Genomic DNA, 24,806 nt, shown 5'->3' with positions numbered 1-24,806 from the left:
TAATATCCAGTTTTAATGTATTTTATGCTTATTTTTCAACTTAAATAGAATGTGTTTCCTTTTCTACTTATTACTAAAGGCATAAACACATTGCAGGATGTGTTGTGGAAAACTACAGAGTACAAATAAGAATAAAAATTTCCAGTAACCACTATCCAAACCACCGTTACAATGTAATTCACTTATAAATTACAGATCATGTTTTTAAAAACCAGATTAGATTATACTTTTATTTCACAAATTATTATTTCTCTTTCACAAGAAAGCACAATATTCAAGAAGGATTACAATGGAAAGAGATGGGTCATCTTTATTAAAAAAAAAATCAGAGATAAATAGCAAAAACTTGTTTCTCTCCCATTTTCTCCCTACTTTTCACTCTTCCCTTACAACCATTACAATCAAATATATAAACACAAAATTAGTTGAATTAAAAAAATCCTATATGCATGCAGATGGTGACAGTTTGAAGAATAAAGAGAAATTTTAAACAAACTGGTCTATTTTTTAGGAAGATATTACAAATGTAATGAATGGAGAAAATATTCTCTCTCAAGATAAACCACACAAATGTAACTGTTTTCTCTCTTAACTGTGCTAATGCTTTAACTGTGCTAAGCATTCAGGCAACTCTAGATGTATTTCAATATTCTCTTAGAGAAAGGAACTATTTTTGTTTCTATGCTTTGCGAAGGAAATCACAATTCAATTCAAACTGTGTTAAGTACAAAAACGACAGTAACAAAAAAGTATATACACAACTAGGGGAGGTATAGTGATAGATAATGGAAAACTGAAATACTTTCTGTTTGCCAATAAGACGACGCTGGAACTCAAAACATCTTAGCTTCCAAAACACAGCATTCACTAATCACGGATGATAAGTGGCAGGGGGTAAAAAGTTAAGACTGAAATAACAGTTGGTGGGTGCTTAATCTTTGGCATTCTCACCTGAAAGAACTCGGGGATGACCCACGTGATCACTACATCCTTTCAGGGCGGCTGTTCTACTTTCCTAAGTTTTATGCTTTCCTGCTTCGCTAGTAGTGGTTACTTCAATCCATCCAAACAAACGCCAATCAGTATGGCTAACGATTATACAGAATGAATCGTAAAGGGAAAAAACCCAACAAAACCACAGAATTCGCTTCGGGAGGAAAGGTGGTGCAGGGTGCAGAATTCTCCCGTGGCTGGGGTGGAATCTGCTGGGCATCTGTTCACTGCCACGGTCCCCACCAGACTGGTAGGCAGGCGGTGCCTGCACTCTGGCCGCCAGCAGCCTCCCAACAGCCCAAGGCGCAAACTCCCCTCGGGGGCACCTCCTCAGCAGTGCTACCACATACCTGTCTACCCAAGTGCCATCCTCCTGCTGGCATTTCAGCCCGTCTTCTCTGCGCTGGCTATTGCCAGTGTGCCAGATGTCAAGGTCCACAGGAGAGACCCATCTAACACCCCACTTCTCCTTCTAGGATCACCTTTCACCTCCACTTCACTCCAGAGCCACAGGTTAGGCATGGTCCTTTTCTCTGTTCCACTCCTCCAGTTTTTATTGCCACTGTCTCCCCCCCCCCCGCGCCCTCCAGTTCACTCCTTTTCTCTCACTCACTACATTTGCTTTTTTGGCCTACTTGTTATTCTCCAGTCCAGTGATCGATCCCTCTTCTCCCAGCCTGTCACTGGCCACCTGGTCTCACACTTCCCTACTCAACCTATACTCCTTGATATATCTCTCTCTTCAATGCCTTTTAACAGTATTTTTGACATCCTATCCTCCATATCCTCCTGCAGGAGCTGTCCTGCAAACCCGTGGCCTGTTAGGAATCTAGCGACCGCTCTAGTTCAGGTGGCAAAGGCTACTTGAAAGAGGCAAAGACATTATGAATCCTCTGAGAAAGAGGTACTATCTCGTCCAGGCCAAGTGTTACTCTGCTAGTCATTCTCATCTCCTCTGGACCCTGCTTACATCGTGATTCCTTGTTCACCCCCAGCTGCCCCTTCTTCAGACAACCAGATTTTATGTTTCCTCATTTAAATAACAACAATCCCTTTCCTTTCCTTTTTTTTTTTTTCACAGTAAAACTTGTTGAGGTAGTATTTATTCCCTACATGATTTTCATCTACAAAATAACCAAAAAAGGCAGCTTCAAAGGTCAACTTACTTCTCATCTCTGGCTCATAACTCAGTGAACTTGGTTTGTGGACCCTATATTGTTTTAGCAGTTTTTTGTCCCAGGCACCACAATTTAATGGACTTGCCAAACGTAAAAACTCCCTAAAGAAGAGAGAAAGAAAGCAGTTATTCCTTGATTGAGAACATTACGTAATTCACAAACCAAACACAAAATATGGGATTTGATGAAGTATAACAGACTAGTTAAAAATATAAAGCCAACCCAAACAATTATTATAAAATAATATATGTTAATTTTACATGTGAATTACCTACCACTGAAAAGAGAATAGAATATTGTAAAGGGCTAAAATATGAAATTTGGGGAACCTGTTCTCCTAAAATGTGATATGCAGAAACGTAACAAATTGTCTAGGAAATACACAAATAGGAGTCCTTTGTATCCAGTCATTTATAGCATCCTGTGAAAGTGGGAAAAAGGTATTTCTCTGAAATTTCAACTCCTTATAGCAGAAAAAAATTAGGTCAGGTACCCTTTGCCAGTTTTTCATGTAGAGTATAATACAATGACTTTATAACCTTACAGCTCATGGCTCATCAATAACGCAGGTATCTATATCTTCATGTGACATTTGGTTCTGAAAATTCATTCACTGTGAAAACTGAGCATATCCACTAACTAGGCAGTATAAGTTATCTAATAAAATATTAGTATTAAGTATGAGATAAGATCTTTCTGTTTCATTCACTCTATTTTTAAAGCAGATTACCAAAAATAATCAGGGGGAAATCTCCATGCTCTTTGTAATACTTTAGGTCATCCGTAAGATGATGGATAAAGTGAGTAGGAACAGTCTCATTTATCTTGATACAATACTGGCTAGTAAATGGTTTTTTCTTAATCCACTGTTAGATTGGAGCCAGTTAAAAAACATAAACTACAAATAAAGTCCAACCATTTTTAGGGAAGTCCTTAAAAGCTTTATAAAAAAGGACTACTTTAACAGCAGAAAAAAATTGTAAAGAGCTGCTTATATCTGAAAGTGACAAGATACAGGAGTTTGTTTTTTTTTTGTAAATAAGGAAAAGATAATTTACACTTTAAATCTTTTTGGCAAGGTAGTTTCAAAGAAAATATTTTTTTAAGGTGTTTTATCCCTAAAACACACAGTACTGCTTCTCTTTCAGTAAAAAGATTTAAATATATGTATCTCTTGAATGGTTAAACTCTGTTAAGGTGTATCTATACCACAGAATACTACTCAGCAATAAAAAGACTACTGAAACGTAACAATCTGGATGCATTTCTAAGGCATTATGGTAAGTGAAAACAGTCAATCTCAAAAGTTCATGTACCAAATGATTTCATTTACATAACATTCTCAAAGTGACAAACTTACCGAGATGGAGAACAGATTGGCAGTTTCCAGGGGTTAAGAATGGTGGGGGTTAGGGGAGTGGATATGATAATAAAGGAGTACCACTATAGAGATGTTTGTGATGCCTTGATTGTGTAGTGGGCATATAAACATGTGATAAATAATAAGACCCACAGCATACAAGGATACGTTGTAGCAATGTCAGTTTCTTAGTTTTCATGTATTATGGTTGTAGGAGATGTAAACACCGAAGAAACTTGGAACACAGAACCTCTCTAAATCTGTAAGTAATTTAAAATTAAAAAGTTCAAAAAGTATTTAAGAGAAGCTTTTAATTTTTTTTCAATGTTTTTTTTTTTTTTTTTGAGACACAAAGAGCATGAGGGGGGAGGGGCAGAGAGAGACGGAGACACAGATTCTGAAGCAGGCTCCAGGTTCTGAGCTGTCAATACTGGGCTTGAACTCACAGACCATGAGATCTGAGCCGAAGTGGGAGGCTTAACTGACCGAGCCACCCAGGCGCCCCTCTTAAGAGACTTCTTACACATAAAAAGTTCTCAAATACAAAGTAGATGTAAGTCATAAAGACATGACTTTATTTATAAAGGAGAGTTTGCTACATTTGAGTGGAAGAAATAAGCACCCTCTGTTTTCTAATAACTGGGCTTACCTAAGACCAATATTTTGAGCACTTTCCCCATTTTTATTGTTTTGGTTTTGCCACTGATATTTGGATACATGTGTATCATAGCAAGAACTCTTGAATACCAAGACTCTAGGAACTGCCGTTACTACCTGTGGCTTGTTCAACGGCAAGAAAGAGGACACACTGACCTCAGCACCATGGGCTCCAGAGCCTGAGAAGCTAGTCGTTCAAACATCCGCTGGAGGGGCGGGTGCAGTGAGTGGTCCTCGTCTGCCAGGGCGGCACTGCACCGCTGCAGCAATCGGGCGTGAAGGCCAGCTTCACACATGACCTGCTGGTTTCTCTCTGTGTGCACCAGGGCTTGTAAGATATTTGCCACAGCAAGTTGAAGGTCCAGAGCATGCTGAAGTGAGAGAAATCCATGCCACCAGGGCATTCTTAGGAAGAAAGGTGACAGTTCTCTCCACATGAAGCACAACTTGTAATAGGAGGTCTCTACACATTTCAAATTCCCTTCAGATGAATTAAGAAGCTGATGCAGAGTGATCTAGCAATTCAAACAAGGCTAGGCAAACGTTTCCTATCCTCATTTCACCGGAAGCATACCCAGCTGGACTCCTCTCTCCTCCAAGTCTTTTGTACTGAAAGACTATCTAATAGTATTTTAATTTTTATAGAAGTAGTGAATGTGAGGTCTTTTACTTCATGAGTAAACAACCAGTGTAAAGGAAAGCCTTAGAGGCTTTTGTGACACTTTAAGCCTTAGAGGCCATACAACATTTTAGCATAATTAGTCACTGAAGCTCCCATTCACCCAAACTCTTGAGTGCTACAAGTCAAAACATAAATAGCCTCAAAATGGTATCTTCAGTTGTTTTTTCTGTCTGTACGATTAACAGTTTCCACTGATAAACAGGACTTAGAAGGAGAAACAATTATTTTAGCACTAGAAGTAACCATCTTGGCTACATTTGTACCAAATGAACTGTATTCTAAAACATATATACCTACCTCACAAGAAAGTTAAGACTCAAGTTGAACAATCCTATTTTTTCCTCTCTGACTTTAGTATGTGATATGGAACCGTTCCTTATCACTCTTTCTTGGACCCACTCCCTTGCTTACACAGTCATATTCACATCCTTTTACTCATTCGTTAAGATGGAAAGGAGCTAACATATCCACACTTACTTCTGGCTGTGTCACTGACCCAACAGAGGCCAGGAGGTCCAGCATAGCAAGCATGGCTCCAGGATGAATGATGACAGCATCAGAACTCTGGAAAGATGTAGTTGCCACATGTAGTTTCAGGTCAGCGACATTTTTAGGAGGGTAAACAGGGGGAGTTGAAACAGAATGATATGCATGCCTGTAAAAAAGAAAGAAGGGTAATTTAGCATTAAATTCAAATACATTCTCTGTTCCATTTCTTCATCTTTTGTTAACTTTATCCACTGATAAACAAAAACCTTTGTAATTCAAGACTGGGTTACAAAACACTTTAAGGTTGGGATATGAAAAAGCAATATATTATCAATTCTTAGAGTTACATACAATTTAACCATCGATTCTTCTAGACTATGTCTTTACCACTTGTCACTGGGATTGTTTCATTAAAGAAGGGCACATGATGACCAAAGTTAACATTCCTCTCTGATAGACTTGAAAGTGCTAAGAGAGTAAATCCTCAAAGCTCTCATCACACGGAAGTTTTTTTCCTTGTATTTATTTGAGATGATGGATGTTAACTAAACTTACTGTGGTAATCATTTTACAACATGGGGTAGGCAAGTCATTATGTTGTATACCTTAACTTGTAACAGTGCTCTATGTCAATCACGTCTCAATAACACACACACACAAAGAAGAATGACACCTGTATCAGAAGATACAACAAACAGGTGAAATCACAGTGATTCAAACTCTAGGAAAGGTGAAAGTTCTGATAAAATATGATGAGGGTATAAATTGAATGAAGTCAAATCCCTCACTAAGATTTTCTTTTGAAATGACCTATGTGTTTGTAACCTTTCCCTAAACTGTGGGCAACATAAGCAAGAACTAACAAGACCTGGGGCGCCTGAGTGGCTCCGTCGGTTAAGCATCCGACTTGAAAGCTCAGGTCTTGATTTTGCAGTTCATGGGTTCGAGCCCACACTGGGCTCTGTGCTGATAGCTTGGAGCCAGAAGACTGCTTCAGATTTTGTGTGTGTGTGTGTGTGTGTGTGTGTGTGTGTGTGTGTGTTTCTTTCTCTGCTCTTCCCCTGCTTACGCACTCTCAAAATTAAACATTAAAAAAAAAATTACCCACAGATGGTCACGTTAAGAAATAAAATGTCTTATTAAAAAAAAAGAGGGGCGCCTGGGTTGTCCAGTCAGTTGAGCATCTGACTTTGGCTCAGGTCATGATCTCGCAGTCCGTGAGTTCGAGCCCCGCGTCGGGCCCTGTGCTGACAGTTCAAAGCCTGAAGCCTGCTTCTGATTCTGTGTCTCCCTCTCTCTCTGCCCCTCCCCCGCTCATGCTCTGTCTCGCTCACTCTCAAAAATGAATAAATGTTAAAAAAAAATTTTTTTTTTTTTAAATGAGCTGACAACATCTATAACTGGGTCAAACTGAGTCAGGGATGGCTCAGAATCTTGGCCACCCGACAATATATATGTTAAGCATCAAGGAAGTTTTCCTTTAGCTTATTTGGAACTACGCTCACATTCTTCTGCATTAATTCACCCCTGAAAATATTCATCACAATTTTTAAAAAATTAGAAGGCATATTTTTACATAACAAGCTTCTATGAGATAGAAAGCCTAGCCATGTCCTGAACATTCCACATTTCTTCTCATCAATGATCTCCACTTTCTATTTCATACTATTCTTCTACAATTCATGAGTTTTGCACATTTTGTATCCTGGCACTAGAAAACAGATGCTTGTGCCTTCAGCCTATGGGAGCTCTTTGTTCCAATGAATTGGTTTCAGCATAATTTGTCTATTGCTGAGCTCTGTCACTGGGAGCAGTGCAGTTTCAGCGCTCTGGCACAAGAGCAGCTTGGGAAACAGATGCTTTAAGTCAGTGATTTTGTAGCAAAGATCTGGCATTGCCGTGGCTGTTTTTTTTTTTTTGTTTTGTTTTGTTTTTTAAAGTACCATTCTCTTTTTAACAGAGATTCCAGGAAAGTATTCAGCTCTACTTATATAAAAAAAAAAACACACGGGCTCTCCTAGTTTATTTAAAGTCAGCATGTCCTCCACCCACTCATTTTTTTCAACTGCTTTTTTTTTTTTTGCCGTTTTTGTTATTTATTTCTAAACTTACTAGGATAGATTTCTAAATGTTTATTACCAATAGCTATCCTCTTCCTATGTTGCTTCTTTTATTCTGTGAAATATTATGATCCCATCTAGAAAAAAAGATGATAGTGTAGTAGGAATTCTGAACTATTAAGAAATTTCATAAAAGCTGTTTATCATTACACATAATTTGAAGGAAAACCAAATTCTAGTTGTATACTTTAGTCACAGTCCTTCCAAAATTATTTCTGAGTTGCCAGATTTAATGTAGATTGAATTTAAATTATGGATATACCCAGGAAGGAGGCTTTGTGCCTTCAGAAAACAAACTCTTTATTAATTAATATATACCCATTATACCAGTACCTTTAAAAAAAAAGTTTATTTATTTGGGGGAGAGGAGAGAGAGCGAGCGAGAGAGAGCGCACGCGCGTGTGGGCACAAGCAGGGGACAAGTAGAGACAGGGAGATAGAGAATCCCAAGCAGACTCTGTGCTGTCAGTGCAGATTCCAACATGGGGCTCGATCTCACAGATCGTGAGATCACGCATGACCCGAGCCAACATCAAGAGTTGGATGCTCAATTGATTGAGCCATCCAGACACCCCACAGTAGTATGCCTTTTAATCTTATATAAGATAACAATACTCTGATATAAAAATTGTATTCATTCTTCTCAAACTGGGAAAATACTGTAAACACTGCTAAATCTAAAACATGGTATTTATTAACTAAAATTAGGCCTATTTTAACAGGCATTATATAATATTATTAATACTTATTTAGCCACTTAGGTATCACCACAGGTATTATCATTTTTAAAATTTAGACATGAGAGTAAGTTTATTAAACGGATAATCTCAAGCGAGACCTACTCATTTACAAACGTAGGCTAAAACAACATTTCAAAATTTAGTTAATTTTTATGCTGCCATTACTTTTAAAACTTAGAAAAATTGCTACTTAATATTTCAATCTAAATTTTCATATATATTTAAGATTTACCTACCTCTTTGGGGAATACATTCTTGAATATTTAAATTCTGAACATGCTTTGCCTTAATTACCATCAAGTGTGTATAGACACTGAGTAACAGATACCATGTTTGAATAATACCTAGTACTCGCCACCTTTTTCTCCCCTGCAGATATATTATAGAAAACCTTGGTTTTTATTTTGTATTTTGTTTTTGTCTCCTTCCTCTAACTGTGATTAAATATCGTTCAGCTATAATTCTGTTCCATTATTCTTTCTGAATAATGAATACTAATGAAAAATGTTATGAGTTTTGGTTTTCTAAATACTATAAGGTTTCTTAGGCATTCCCCTCCCCCCATTCTTAAAAAAAAGAGAAGAATCTCCAGCATTTTACATACCAGACAAGAATCACAAACTCAAAACTTCCTTCGTGTCTGAAAATTCCAATAAGCCATAAAAACTAATACGTTGTTGGTTTCTCCTTTGGCCAACAAAAACAACATATTTTGCCACAAGAAGAAATGCCATGAGCTGATGTAATTTGTTGAGACGTTCTAGAGATATTCTAATTTCAAAAGTTACCATATCTGCATGTGAAAATAAAAGCACTGTTTTATTAGCTTATGATTCTTATCACTGAGCAAAATCTATGTAACCTGACCAGAATGGCAACCTGAAAATGTCAACACTGACCTTACTATTAGCATGAACAATATTGGGAACTTCCTTGGGGTAAAGCCAACCTGAGAGCCTAATTAGCATTCCCACAGAAAAGATTCAGTTAAACAGGACTGTGGATTCAGTGAAGGTTTCCCCCAAGTCAAAGATATGGCATCCTCACATGCAGCTGTGTTGCAAATGATGACAAAATGTTCTTGATCTAAGCCCTTAAATAACTCTCTATGATATGGAATGAAATTTCCCTTTGTCAAATTATCATTTAAATAAAACAGTTCTGATGAATTTCCTTTCATGTGTTGCTTTAATCTATGAATTTCTATTGAAAGTATTTTATAGTTTTTGGTTAATACTAAAAAATGGTTAAATGTTTTTAAACACAGCAATTTTTATACCTTTACCCTTCAGGGAATCATAAATGTGACTTTTAAGAATGAAAACTAGTAATTAAAACTATTTTTCTAATATCCAATATGTGGGATAGTGAGCACACGTGAATCTTCAAACACTAAGAATACCTTTTACTGCCTTCATTTTAGCAACAGAAGATACTGTATCAACTCAAATTGATTTTATGGTTTCTTGCATTAAAAAAAAAATGTTCTTAGAACGACAAAAAAGGAATAGTTTTAAAATAGAAATACACTGAACAACACTAAATTTGTTTAAGACTATTCTGAACTCTTCTATGATTTACTGTCAGAAAATGAGCTGTAAGCTTCAGTGCAAACATAAGAGAAAAAGGAAAATACAAGTCCATATATCTGATGAATATTACTACTGAAATATATTGAAATACAGGATCTGTAATAAATACTTTTAATACAAAAACTCCACTAACATTCGAGTTTCAAATCCTGAATAATAGAGATAAAATTAATCAATAACATAGCTGAACCTCAGTATTCAATTTTAGAAAGCTACAATGGAAGAATATTAATACAAGACCAAAAGACTCGTACTTGGTTATGAGAAAAACTGGGGAAGGAAGGGTATTGGTTTCAACTGCACAGACTATGATCATTTTAAATATAGGTTGCAAATGGAATCTTAAATGGATCTTAATTGTACTCTTGTCAACCAACTGCTGGTTCTTTATATTCATAAGCTTTATATACAAGGAAGACTAGATCAGCTTAGAAACAGATATACACAGAACCAATGAAAGCAACAGCTAGGTAAGTTTTTTTATTCGTTTTTTCCAAAGGCTGGCCATGACAAGTCTCTACAACAGCATCACATTTCAACTGGTTGAACCTGATTGAGAAAACACACATTTCCTTGCCAGTGCTGTGATGTTCATTTTGGAGTAATGGTAAAAACTGAAGAATGCTTCCTAGCACCTTTAAAGTAAAAAGAAAAAGTACTCTACGTAAAGAAGCACTAAGTCCTCATTTCTAAATTAATTTTGATAAAAGATACACTGCTCTCAAGGCAAAATGTATATTTCACTCTAAATATTAGAGTCAAATGACAAAATTCTAAACGTCCCTCATATCCTCATGGCATTAACACATTTTGTGCTCATAAATATACTCAGAAGTTGACAATTCTAAAACCTAAAAAAATCTGAAAGCCAAAAAATTTTTGTACAAAGCACAATCACCACATTTACACATAATTAAGCACAGGGAAGAAAAAAAACACACAAATAAAGATTGACTTCCATTATAAGATCAGTACCTTTTCCTGGACAAAGCTGGTGTACCCCAAGGAGAGGGGAGAGAAGACTCACTTGTCAGGCAAGGAGGGATCTGTTCTGCACGACTACAGACAACAAAACAGACAGGGTGGTTTAGAGAGGTTAGAAGAGAACACCAGGTTGGCAGTTGGTTAGTTTCACAAGAAATACCAGTAAAAGTTTAATAAGGAACACCCTCCATACTCAGCAGGAACAAGAAACAAGACTACAACACATGCACTGAGGGAAACAGAAAAGCATGCTTAAGGCAGATGCTTATCCATTAATGTTACACTTAACACATTTGTTAAACAGAGTGTCATAAGGCCTGCTTTTCACAAAGTAAACTAAAACTGAGGTATACTAACTAGGATGAGTAGAAAAGGGGAAAGAGGTTGAATCTACATATACAAATTTCAATTTCAAACAGCTTATTCCTTGAATGCTATGCCATACTATGTTTCTTTTTAACAATATGTATGCATTTTTAAAAAGTAAAAAACTGGAAAACAGTGTTTCTTACATTACTTGTATTTTCTTATCTGAAGAGTAAGGTCTAAGAAATATTGTCAAGAAGCAAGAAACATCTTTCAGTAGATATTTCAAAGTAGATACTTCACAGTAAATGATACAAAACCTATTAGAAGCTATCCACATAGAGTTACTTGCTTTACATATGGGGGCAATATAAAAAACATTTCAGTTATCTCATGAAATAAAACTATGTTAACTTTAAAAGTGATAATGCGTGGGACAAATCAGCACCATGACCACTCTCACATTATCTTCAAGCTGAGAACACTTTAATCACTGAAAATAACTAATTTAAGTAAAGTGGTACTCCTATGATCCACCTTAGAACCCTGGAACTCCCTCATTGTAGATATTATCACAATATATTGTAGTTGCTTATTTATGTGTCTGTGTTTTAGCTAAAGGATGGCCACGTCTAAAGGAGTCTTGTGCTTGAACTCTCAAAATAACATCGTGTGGAACAGTTGTTCGTAAAGTACTTTTTAATGAACGAATAAGTAAAGAAATCTGATAGACTCTTGAACTATCATCGTCTCTTATGGAACTATATTCTTTTTCAAGGATCATGAAATATTGAGAGTGATTATGAATGTTGAGAATATATTCTCCGTCTGGAAATACATATAATCATAACCACTGTCTCCTGCTGATAACTAATATCTTTAAGTCCGGATATACCTAATGTTGAGAATAGAGGAGAAAGAACAATAGTAAATACCAGCATTAAAGTAAACTTTATAGAAACTTACTTTAAGTACATCAAGAGCTAACTGACCCTAGATTTACAAATAATACACAAATGTTCATGTTGAAAACCTTAACATCAGAGCAACGGTAATATTCGCAAATAAGTGATAAACAAGCAAATAAAAGATTCATTTTCATTTCCTTTCAAGTTAACTTATAATTCAAGCCTTAATGCTGAAGTCACACAGAGCATCCCTTTAATTCAGAGCAGAGCAAAGCCATACCTGTCAAAAGAATCTGTAGCTACTTTGTAGAGATAAATAAAGAGTTTACTGCAGTGCCGTAAAGTGGGTGACACTGTGTCCATCGAGATTACATCTTCCTCCAAAAGTCTTTGAAATGGCTGTGTGTTTGAGGGGAAGACATTCATGGGGCTTATTTTTCTTAGGTCTGAGAAGCAGCCAAGAAATCGAACAGCATCTGCCAACTTCTCATACTGAATCTCTGTTTTGAAGAAATGAGAGTTGGCTGGCTCATAGCGCATTGCTGCAGTCAATGTGCAAAACACAGTGTGGAGAAGTTCAAACACTTGATTCTGGTTCACTTTCTCCCAGCCATTCTTGGGTGGTGAGCTCAAAGACCTTTCCATGGCAACAAGCAAGGATGTAATGTACACAAATCCTCCAACTTTCCTAAAAACTGTTCTTGAACGATGGCTTTCTCGAAGGACTGATAGGAGGGCCTACAGGGGATGAAAAAAACAAAACCTCTTATAATTCAAATTAAAGCAAAATACATGAATGTCAAAAGGGAACATGATTTCTACGAACATACAATAGTAATGTTTTTGTCATTTCCCATTAACCAGCCCTATAATGCATGCCAAATATTTTACTAATTAAAAAATACCATTTTACACAAAAATAGACACATTGAGATCAATGGAACAAAATAGAGAACTTAGAAACAAACCCACACTTATATGGTCAATTAATCTACGACAAAGGAGGCAAAAATATACAATAGGGAAAATAAACAGTCTCGTCAACAAATGGTGCCAGGAAAACTGGACAGCAAACTGCAAAAGAATGAAAGTGTACCACTTTCTTACACTGTACACAAAAATAAACTCAAAATAGATTAAAGACCTACTTATGAGATCTGAGACCATAAAACTAAAACAAAAAACAAACAAAAAAAAAAACACAGGCAGTGATTTCTCTGACATCAGCTGTATAAACATTTTTCTAGACATGTCTGCTAAGGCAAGGGAAACAAAAAGTAAAAATTAAACTATAGGGACCATATCAAAATAAAAAGCTTTCGCACAGCAAAAGAAACCATCAATAAAACAAAAAAGACAACCTACTGAATGGGAAAAGATATTTGCAAATGATTATCTGATAAGGGGTTAATATCCAAAATATATAAAGAACTTATACAACACCAAACAAACAAAAAAATGCAATGTAAAAACGGGCAGAAGACATAAACAGACATTTTTCCAAAGAAGACACACAGATGGGAAACAGACACACGAAAAGACGCTCAACATCACTAATCATCAGAGGAGAGCCAAGATGGCGGAACAGCATGGAAGTTTTTTTGCATCTCTCATTGCTGAAATGCAGCCAGATCAACGCTAAACCATCCTGCACATCTAGAAAAGTGATCTGAGGATTCACACAACAATCTGCACAACCTGAACCACAGAACTCGGCAGGTACACAGCGCGGAGAGGTGAACTAGGAAAAAGAAAAGCTGAGGAGGGCAGGGAGCTGTTTTTGCTTGCGGAGAGAGGTCGGAGATGGGGAAGAGTATGGGAAAAGCACCTCCCCTCCAAAGCAGCTGGAGAGAAAGTGGAAAGTGGAAACAGTTTCAGGGACTGAACAAAAAAAGGGAGAAAGGAGAGGGTTTAAAATTCCATCAAGACTTTATAAACAGGAGGAGTGCAGAGTCTGAGGCTCCAAAGCTTGATACCTGGTGGTGCTCTAGTGAGAAGGGCAAATCCCCAAGAGCAGAGAGCGAGGTCCGAGGGGTCCACGGGCCACAAGGGGAGTGGCGGTTCCTCTGCAGGGAGGACATTTGGTAGAGGCTGTGCGGCCACCCCACAGGCAAAGGTACCAGCAGGCCCCAGAGAAAAACCACATTCGCTGGTGGTGGAACAAGGACGTTAAGGGGGAAGCCTGGTGCTAGATGTGTGTTGTCATTTTCCATAAACCCTGAAATGCTGCTGCTACAAGGTTGCACAAACTTTTTCTGAGGCGGATTGGCACCCAGCCAACAGTCTCTGGGCACTGGCAGAAGCACAATCTTGTGAATGTTCCTGGAGTCGGGCTGCACTCGCCCATTGCTCAGCAAGACCCTCCTCCAGAGAATCTGAGTGGGTCAAAGCCGCAATTCCTCAGAAGAGAGGGGTTGGAGGGGGAGCCAACATGGCAGAGAAGTAGGGGGATCTGAAGGTCCCCTGTCTCTCAAACAAAGCCGTCTTGAGGCCAAAGGACTTTGAATCCCAAGAGTCTGGGAAGAAGAAGCAGAGTTGCTTCCAGGGACCCACCGGGACAACCTGACAGGCCATAGGTGGAGCACTTCAAGGAACAGACAGCATAACCACAGTGGAGGCGGTACTTGCCTACACCATACCATGCCCCTTGGTGCCTGGTAACTACATATCTACTAGAGTGGGATTAACGCTGATGAACCAGATAGCCCTTGCTCCAGACAAGCTCTGTTGCATTGTCTGGTTTAATTCTTGGACAATTCTTACTATATAGATACATTCATCCTTTTCTTCTTATTTCTTCCCTCCTCTAGTCTGGTTACTCTGGTTATTGGTCTGTTTAAGCAGACATATTTAATCCATTCTCTTGATACATGTTCTATACCTCCTTCCTTATTTTCCTTTCTCTCTCTCTAGATTAAGGCTATAGTTTCTATGCCTGGTCAATTTTTATTTTTTCTTTTTCCCCACCCTGTTGTTTCTCTCTTTGTATGGGATAATGCCTCTTCCATCAGCAATGCCTCCACCCTGTTGTCTACTGGTAGCTGGCGTTTCTGGCTTTTTGTTTTTGGGTTTTTTGTGTTTGTGTGTTTTCTTTTTCTGTTTGTTTTTTGTTTATTTGTCTGTTTGTTTTCCCTTCCAGGGCTACTTCGACAATCAAAGTACACCTGGTGGAGGGTCCAAAACATCACTACGAGTAGGGAAATAAAGTAACCAAACTCACAATAACAGACATAAGTAACTCCAAAAAACACCTCCTGAAGGGCCAGGCCCTAGACAGTGTACGGCCCCTCTTTAATATAGTAGTGCTTGCAGAAACAGGGCACATAATAAGCTTTTAAGACACATAAGGGACAGAAAACTAGCCAAAATGATGGAACGGAAGAATTCTCAAAAGAAATTCCAGGAAGAAATGACAGCTAAAGAACTGATCAAAACAAACAGAAACAGTATAACTGAATAAGAATTTAGAAAAATAGTCATAAGATTAATTGCTGGGCTAGAAAAAAGCAAAGACAGACGAGAATCTATTGCTGCAGAGATCAAGGCACTGAAAAATAGTCATGAATTAAAAAGTGCTGTAAATGAGGTGTAAAATAAACTGGAGGCAGTGACAGTGAGAATTGAACAGGCAGAGGGGAGAATACGTGAATTAGAAGATAAAATTATGGAAAAAGAGGAAGCTGAGAAAAAGAGAGATAAAAAAATTCTGTATCACAATGGGAGAATTAGAGAACTAAGTGATTCCATGAAATGCAACAATATCTGTATCATAGGAGTTCCAGAAGAAGAAGAAGAGAGAGAAAAGGGGCTGAAACTGTGCTTGAACAAATCATAGCTGAAACTTCCCTGATCTGGGGAAGGAACAGACAATGAAATCCAGGAGGCACAGAGAACTCCCTTCAGAGGTAACTTGAATCGATCTTCTGCATGATGTTATCATAGTGAAACTGGCAAAATATAAGGATAGAGAGAGAATTCTGAAAGCAGCTAGGGAAAAATGGGCCTTAACATACAAGGGTAGACATATAAGGATAGCAGCAGACCTATCTACTAAAACTTGGGAGGCTAAAAAGGAGGAGCAGGAAACTTTCAACGTGATGAACAGGAAAAATATGCAGGCAAGAATCCTTTATCCAGTAAACTTGTCATTCAGAATAGAATGAAATATAAAGGTTTTCCCAAACAAACAAAAACTGAAGGAATTCGTCACCACTAAACCAGCCCTACAAGAGATTCTAAGGGGGATCCTGTGAGACAAAGTACCAGAGACATCGCTACAAGCATGAAACCTACAGACAACACAATGACTCTAAACCCATATCTCTCAGTAATAACACTGAATGTAAATGGACTAAAAGTTCCAATCAAAAGACACAGGGTATTAAAATGGATAAAAAAACAAAATCCATCTATTTGCTGTCTACAAGAGATCCATTTTAAAACTGAGGACACCTTCAGATTGAAAGTGAGGGGATGGAGAACCATCTATCATGCTACCGGAGGTCAAAAGAAAGCTGGAGTAGCCATACTTATATCAGACAAACTAGATTTACACTAGATTTTAAAATAATTACGGGGTCTATCCATCAAGAAGTGCCAACACTTATAAATGTCTATGCACCGAATTCGGCAGCACCTAAATATATAAAACAATCAATCACAAACATAAGCAGTCTTATTGGTAAGAATGTGGTAATTGCAGGGGACTTTAATACTCCACTTACAACAACGGACAGATCATCTAGACAGAAAATCAATAAAGAAACAATGGCCCTGAATGATACACTGGACCAGATGAACTTGACAGATATATTTAGAACTTTCCATCCTAAAGCAGAATATACATTCTCCTTGAGTGCACATGGAACATTCTCCAAGAGAGATCACATACTGGGTCACAAAACCTCAATAAATATATAAGAATTGATATCATACTATGCACACTTAAGGATCACAGTGCTATGAAACTTGAAATCCAACACAGGAAAAAGTATGGAAAACCTTCAAATGCATGAAGGTTAAAGAACATCTTACTAAAGAACAAATGGGTCAACCAGGCAATTAAGAAAGAAATTAAAAAATACATGGAAACAATTGAAAATGAAAACACAACAATCCAAACCCTTTGGGATGCAGCAAAAGCAGTCCTAAGAGGAAAATACATTGCAATCCAGGCCTACCTCAAGAAAAAGAAAAATTCCAAATACAAAATCTAACGGAACACCGAAAGGAACTAGAAGAACAACAAATGCCAAACCCAGCAGAAAAAGAGAAATAATAAAGATAAGAGCAGAAATAAACAATATAGAATCCAAACAAATAGTAGAACAGATCAATGAAACCAAGAGTTGGTTTTTTGGAAAAATAAACAAAATTGATAAACCCCCAGCCAGACTTCTCAAAAAGACAGAGGACACAAATAGATAAATCACAAATGAAAATGGATTTATCACAACCAATCCCTCAGAATTACAAGCAATTATCATAGAATACTATGAAAAATTATATGCTAACAAACTGGACAACCTGGAAGAAATGGACAATTTCCTAGACACCCACATACTACCAAAACTCAAACGGGAAGAAATAGAAAAATTGAATAGATCCATAACTCATAAAGAAATTGCATCAGTTATCAAAAATGTCCCAACAAATAAGAGCCCTGGACCAGATGGTTTCCCTGGGGAATTCAACAGATATTTAAAGCAGAATTAATACCTATCCCTTTTCAAGCTGTTCAAAAAAAATGGAAGGAAAACTTCCAGATTCATTCTATGAAGCCAGCATTACCTTGATTCCCAAACCAGAAAGAGACCCCACTAAAAGGAGAATTACAGGCCAATATTCCTGATGAACATGGATGCAAAAATTCTCAACAGGATATTAACAAATCGAATTCAACAGCATATAAAAAGAACTATTCACCATGATCAAGTGGGATTCATTCCTGGATTGCAGGGCTGGTTCCATATTAGCAAATCAATCACTGTGATACATCACATTAATAAAAGAAAGGAAAAGAACCATATGATCCTGTCAATAGATGGAGAAAAAGCATCTGACAAAATATAGCATCCTTTCCTAATAAAAACCATTAAGAAAGTTGGGATAGAAGGAACATACCTAAACATCATAAAAACCATACATGAAAAGCCCACAGCTAATATCATTCTCAATGGGGAAAAACTGAGAGCTTTCCCCCTGAGATCAGGAACATGACAGGGATGTCCACTCTCACCACTGTTGTTTAACATAGGGTTGGAAGACCTAGCATCAGCAATCAGACAACAAAAGGAAATCAAAGGCATCAAAATTGGCAAAGAAGAAGTCAAACTTTGACTGTTTGCAGACGACATGATACTCTACATGGAAAATCCGAAAGACTCCACCAAAAGACTGCTAGAACTGATACCTGAATTCAGCAAAGTCGCAGGGTACAAAATCAATGTACAGGAATCAGTTGCATTTTTATACCAATAATGAAGCAACAGAAAGAGAATTAATGACACTGATCCCATTTACAATTGTACCAAGAACCATAAAATAAAGGAATAAACCTAACCAAAGATGTAGAAGATCTGCATGCCGAAAATTATAGAAAGCTTATGAAGGAAACTGAAGAAGACACAAAGAAATGGAAAAACATTCCATGCTCATGGATTGGAAGAATAAGCATTATTAAAATGTCAATAGTACACAAAGCAATCTACACATTCAGTCCAATCCCAATCAAAAATTGCACTGGCATTCTTCTCAAAGCTAGAACAAACAATCCTTAAAATTTGTATGGAACCACAAAAGACCCTGAACAGCCAAAGTAATATTGAAGAAGAAAACCAAAGTGGGAGGCATCACAATCCCAGACTTTAGCCTCTACTACAAAGCTGTAATCATCAAGGCAGTATGGTATTGGCACAAAAACAGACACATAGACCAATGGAATAGAACAGAGAACCCAGAATTAGACCCACAAATGTATGGCCAACTAATCTTTGACAAAGCAGGAAAGAGTATCCGATGGAAAAAAGACAGTCTCTTTAACAAATGGTGCTGGGAGAACTGGACAGCAACATGCAGAACAATGAAACTAGACCACTTTCTTACACCGTACACAAAAATAAACTCTAAATGGATGAAAGACCTGAATGTGAGACAAGAAATCATCAAAACCCTAGAGGAGAAAGCAGGTAACAACCTCTTTGACCTCAGCTGCAGCAATTTTTTTGCTATACACATCTACAAAGGCAAGGAACTAAAAGCAAGAATGATCTCATCATTGGGACCTTATCAAGATTAAAAGCTTCTGCACTGCAAGGAACCAATCAACAAAACTAAAAGGCAACCGATGGAATGGGAAAAGATATTTGCAAATGATATATCAGATTAAGGGCTGGTATCCAAAATCTATAAAGAACTTACCAAACTCCACACCCAAAAAACAAATAATCCAGTGAAGAAATGGGTAAAAGACATGAACAGACACTTTTCTAAAGAAGACACCGAGATAGCCAACAGGCACATGAAAAGATGCTCAATGTCATTCATCATCAGGGAAACAGAAATCAAAGCCATAGTGAGATACCACCTCACACCAGTCAGAGTGGCTAAAATGAACAACTCAGGAAACTACAGATGCTGGCGAGGACATGGAGAGATGGGAACCCTCTTGCATTATTGGTGAGAATGCAAACTGCTGCAGCTGCTCTGGAAAACAGTGTGGAGATTCCTCAAATAATTAAAAATAGAACTACCCTATGACCCAGCAATAACACTACTAGGAATTTATCCAAGGGATACAGGGGTGCTGATGCATAGGGGCACATGTTTATAGCAGCGCTTGCCACAATAGCCACCTTATGGAAAGAGCCTAAATGTCCTTCAACTGATGAATGGATAAGGAAGATGTCGTTTATATATACAATGGAATACTGCTTGGCAATGAGAAAGAACAAAATCATACCATTTGCAGCAACGTGGATGGAACTGGAAGGTATTATACTGAGTGAAATAAATCAGTCAGAGAAGGACAGATATCATATGTTTTCATTCATATGTGGATCTTGAGAAACTTAACAGAATAACATGGGGGAAGGGAAGGGGAAAACAAACAGTTACACGGAGGGAGGCAAACCACAAGAGACTCTTAAATACAGAAACAAACTGAGGGTGGACAGGGCGTAGGGGAGAGGGAAAACGGGTGATGGGCATTGAGGAGGACACTTGTTGGGATGAGCACTGGGTATTGTATGTAAGCCAATTCACTAATCATCAGGTAAATGCAAATCAAAACAACAAAATATTATCTCATACCTGTCAGAATGGCTAAAATAAAAAACACAAGAAATAACAAGTGTTGGTGAGGATGTAAAGAAAAGGGAAGACTCATGTGCTGTTGGTGGGAATACAAACTGGTGTAGCCACTGTGGAGAACAGCATGGAGGTTGCTTAAAAAATTAAAAACAGGAATACCATATGATCCAGTAATTCCATTACTGGGTATTTATAAAAAGAAAATAAAAACACTAATTCGAAAAGATGTATGTACCCCTGTGTTTACCACAGCATTATTTACAACAGCCAACATATGGGAGCAACCCAAGTGTCCATCAATAGTTGAATGGATAAATAAGATGTGGTGTGTATATATGTAATGGAATATTAGTCATAAAAAAGAAGATCTTTCCATTTGCAACAACATGAATGGATCTAAAGGGTATAATGCTAAGTGAAATAAGTTAGAGAAAGACAAATACCATAATTCATGGAATTTAAGAAAGCAAGCAAACAAGAAAAAAAAGACACAACAAAAAGAGACTCAAATAGAATAAACTGGTAGTTGCCAGATGGGAGGTGTGGGGGGGGGGTGGGTGAAACAGGTGAAAAGAATTAAGACTACACTTATAGTGATGAGCACTGAGTAATGTATAGAATTGTTGAATCATTATATTGTACACCTGAAACTAATTTAACACTGTGTATTAATTACACTTCAATTAAGAGATGTATTAAAGGCAAGAGATAATTTTAGGAAACACTGTCACATATTTCTTTTGATAGAATAAGGCTACACCCAAATCCTGATGGAAAAGTTTTCCTATGTCTTTGATGGATAATGATGTCAGTAAATTCAGTGATATTTACAAAGTAATTGTATTAAATAAATAAAATACACATTCTAGTATAATTTTACACAATCACGAACATTTATAACTGTGTATGTATGCAAACTGATTTATTCTAGAAAGGATCAGAAATCAGGGCAGCCAAGACCGGAAGTATTTCAACTCATATAAAGTGACCATATCCTGATACTTTGGAAAGAGGAGTCACTTCAAAGGACTTATTAGACAGACTCTCCTGCAAAGTGAATTAGAGTCTGATAGCTGAAAGCATGCTCTTGCCCAGAATAGCTCTAAGTACTGTGAAATAAAACCTGAAGGTCAAGCAAGTAAAACAATCTTTTAGAACTATTTTTCTCTGAACTGCCACACTTTTTAACTTAGTTTAATATTAAAAATAACACATTATAAAACTGCCTAACATTTTCTGGGCTCTTAATATGTACAAGGCACTTCTTTCAGTTGTGTACTATCTTATTTAAACCTGTCCATAATGCTGTGTGCTAGGCACTATTACTATCCAGTTAAAATGTGGTTCAACACGGTTAAATAACTTGCCAAAAATTTTCAGCTTACACAATGGCAATGAGGGGATATAAACCCAGGTGCAATGATGCCCCTACTCGTGCACCTAACCATGCCACTTACTGCCTCAAACAACAATCTGAAATCTGTGCTGACACATGGGTTCCTTTTCACTCTGTTTCAGCCACTGGAACACCATGGATATTTAATACTACCTAACACGCAGTTTACAACCTTTCCAATCATTATTCTTGAAAAGGTCATTTTATTAAAATGTCTCCCATTTCTAATGGTATTTGAAGAAGAGAAATGGTAAATATTAATACATATAATTACCCTTTCAAAATATACTACAGAAATTATATATAACTATGCCTTAATTATTTTAAAATATACAATCTGTATATATAAATAAAATTCTAAAGTACAATGTATTCCTTCCATTATTCTGCCAATAAATTTCCATTATAATAGGATCTGATAGTATAGTTTCCACACCTTGTCAAATTTAATAAACTGTACTTACACTTGCAATATCAACTCATATGACCATAATATTTTGTAACTTTTTTTATTTTTAAACATTTTATAATCTAGCCTGGAGATTAAATGCAAGGGCTACAGTCAGAATGCTCAGGTTGAAATTCTGACTCCAATGTTACAAAATGTTTTACTACAGTCAGCCACTTAATCTTTCTGTGCCTGGGTTTTCGCTTGTGTAAGGGTAGTAACGATAACGTTCTCCACAGGAAGTACCTGCAAAAGCGTTAACAAAGTGCCTGATATAAGCCCATGACCGTCATAATCTTTAAAAACACACTGGGGAAACAGTACAAGTATTATTGTATATAGAAGGAAGGGTGAAGTAATATTCAGAGGTAAAGTAATATTCAGAGGTAAAGTAATATTCAGAAAACCGTATCACAGGTTAGAATTAGGCTTAAGCGTTAGAAAAACAATTGACTGAGTCCAAAAGTCCTCAGTCCAGTAGTCTGTATCACATACTTCTGGATAAGTTCATCTCCTACTACCTCAAAACTGGTACTTTCCTGGCACTCCTGACATCATCATAGCATAATCTCAGTATTTGAAAATTTTCAAATACTGGTAATAATCTAATATGCTGCTGAAGTCAATAATTAATGGTAAGGAGCAAACCCTAAAGATACAATGAAATGTTGATGGTAGGTGGTTGTTAGACACAATCATCAGCTATATATGAATCTGCAATAAACATAATGCATATAATTCAAATTTGTGCATTGACAGAATCATAAAATACTACATACAGAATTTTGGGTTTCTGTCCCAATAATTACAAATTAAATCAACAGGTCTGTGGTTGTGTCAGCTGAACAGAGGCACCAAGAGGCGGTTCTGAATGCAGTGAAAATGGGAATTGAAGTCGAGGTCCCCCCAGTCCTCCTCACCCCACACTCCCTCCTGTCCTCAAAGCAATGGAATGTTAGAGCCAGCTCATACTGGCTCTTGAAAGGCAAGTGTTATATTTTTGGAATTTTATGTGCTAGTTGTTAAAACATAGCCATAATTAAAAAAGGTCTATAACTTACAACTAAATAAATTGTTTAATTAATTAATTTATTTAAATATTTTTATTTAGTTTTGAGACAGAGAGAGACAGAGCATGAACGGGGAGGGGCAGAGAGAGAGGGAGACACAGAATCCAAAGCAGGCTCCAGGCTCTGAGCTGTCAGCACAGAGCCTGATGCGGGGCTCGAACCCACAGACTGTGAGATCATGACCTGAGCTGAAGTCAGACACTTAACCAACTGAGCCACCCAGGCACCCCTAAATAAATTATTTTAAAACAAACTAAAAGTAAATACTCGAAACTCATCACTTCCTACTTATTTTCTATATTTTACTATTACCTGTACTCTTTTTTTAATTAATTTATTTATTAAAAAAAATTTTTTTTTTGGAGTGTTTATTTTTGAGAGAGAGAGAGAGACAGAGCATGAGCGGGGGAGGGGCAGAGAGAGAGGGAGACACAGAATCTGAAGCAGGCTCCAGGCTCCGAGCTGTCAGCATAGAGCCTGATGTGGGGCTCGAACTCATGAGCCGTGAGATCATGACCTGAACCGAAGTCGAATGCTCAACCGACTGAGCCAGCCAGGCGCCCCTTTATTTTTTTAATGTTTATTTATTTTTGAGACAGCAAGAGACAATAAGGTGCCGTGGGGGTGTGTAGAAGGGTCATAGAGAGGGAGAAAGAGAATCCCAAGCAGGCTCCAAGCTGTCACACACAGCCCAACACAGCGACTGATGTCCCAAACTGTGAGACTGTGACCTGAGCCAAAATCAAGAGTCAGACACTTAACTGACTGAGCCACCCAGGTGCCCCTATTACCTGTATTCTTAAGATACTTTACAATGGGGTGCTATTGTGTGTCTCTTCCCAATCCACATTCAGTAACACATTAATTGCCTGAAACAGGTCACCGTGGCAGTAGTCACATCATGGAAGTCAATAAATGCGACACATTAGGATCACCCCCCTCAACCCTGCTCCAGTCTAAGAGTTATTACCATTTACCAGAACAACGCTGCCTTAAAGTTACAGGTCAGCTACTTACTTCTTGGTAACTCTATCTACTAATGTTTTACAAACCCAATTAAAAAGGTACCAAGAAAGAAGGAAAACGTTTAAAAAGCTGACAACCTTAACATCATTTGAAGGCACTTATTTTTTTCTAAACAATCCTTTCTGACATACAAATGTTCCTAAATATTGACACACGTGTAAATTCCTTCTTGTCTGTGAGTTGTGCTCAGATTAATTGTGTTTTAAAATAAAATGCATAGTGGTGCTTGTGTGGCTCAGTTGGTTGAGCATCTGACTCCTGATGTCATGCTCTCACAGTCGTGGGATAGAGCCCTGCTTTGGGCTCAGTGCTGACAGTGCAGAGCCTGCTTCAGATTCTCACTCTCTTCCTCTCTGTCCCTTCCCCGCTTGCTCTGGCATGCACACTCTCTCTCTCGCTCTCAAAAAAAATTAATAAATGTTAAAAATATTTTTTTAATAAAATAAAATTCATTTTCAAAACAACTATCAAAACAGGATGAAATGTACACAGCACAAAGAAAAAAATAAACTTATTCCTGAGAAATTCATTGCAGAAAGCAAAAGTT

At 37.4% G+C, this 24,806-nt stretch overlaps 1 protein-coding gene across 8 annotated transcripts in view; it reads right to left on the bottom strand.

The window, feature by feature from the left end:
* WDFY3 (WD repeat and FYVE domain containing 3) overlaps nucleotides 1–24,806 on the bottom strand; it is a 244,267-nt gene that overhangs the window by 110,168 nt on the left and 109,293 nt on the right. For 7 of the 8 annotated variants that reach the window (XM_030313522.1, XM_030313515.2, XM_030313516.2 and 4 more), the window contains 5 exons: nucleotides 12,290–12,747; nucleotides 10,787–10,870; nucleotides 5,348–5,525; nucleotides 4,345–4,559; nucleotides 2,160–2,272 (listed from right to left, as the gene is read on the bottom strand). In XM_030313522.1, coding sequence (XP_030169382.1) covers nucleotides 2,160–2,272; nucleotides 4,345–4,559; nucleotides 5,348–5,525; nucleotides 10,787–10,870; nucleotides 12,290–12,747 — 1,048 coding nt within the window. The remainder of the gene's footprint in view (nucleotides 1–2,159; nucleotides 2,273–4,344; nucleotides 4,560–5,347; nucleotides 5,526–10,786; nucleotides 10,871–12,289; nucleotides 12,748–24,806) is intronic. The other variant, XM_030313519.2, reaches the window with a different exon arrangement.

Source organism: Lynx canadensis, chromosome B1 (assembly GCF_007474595.2).
Source record: "Lynx canadensis isolate LIC74 chromosome B1, mLynCan4.pri.v2, whole genome shotgun sequence".
NCBI lineage: Eukaryota > Metazoa > Chordata > Mammalia > Carnivora > Felidae > Lynx > Lynx canadensis.
Note: the sequence above shows the minus strand (reverse complement) of the source record. Positions and strands in the feature narration are given on the sequence as shown.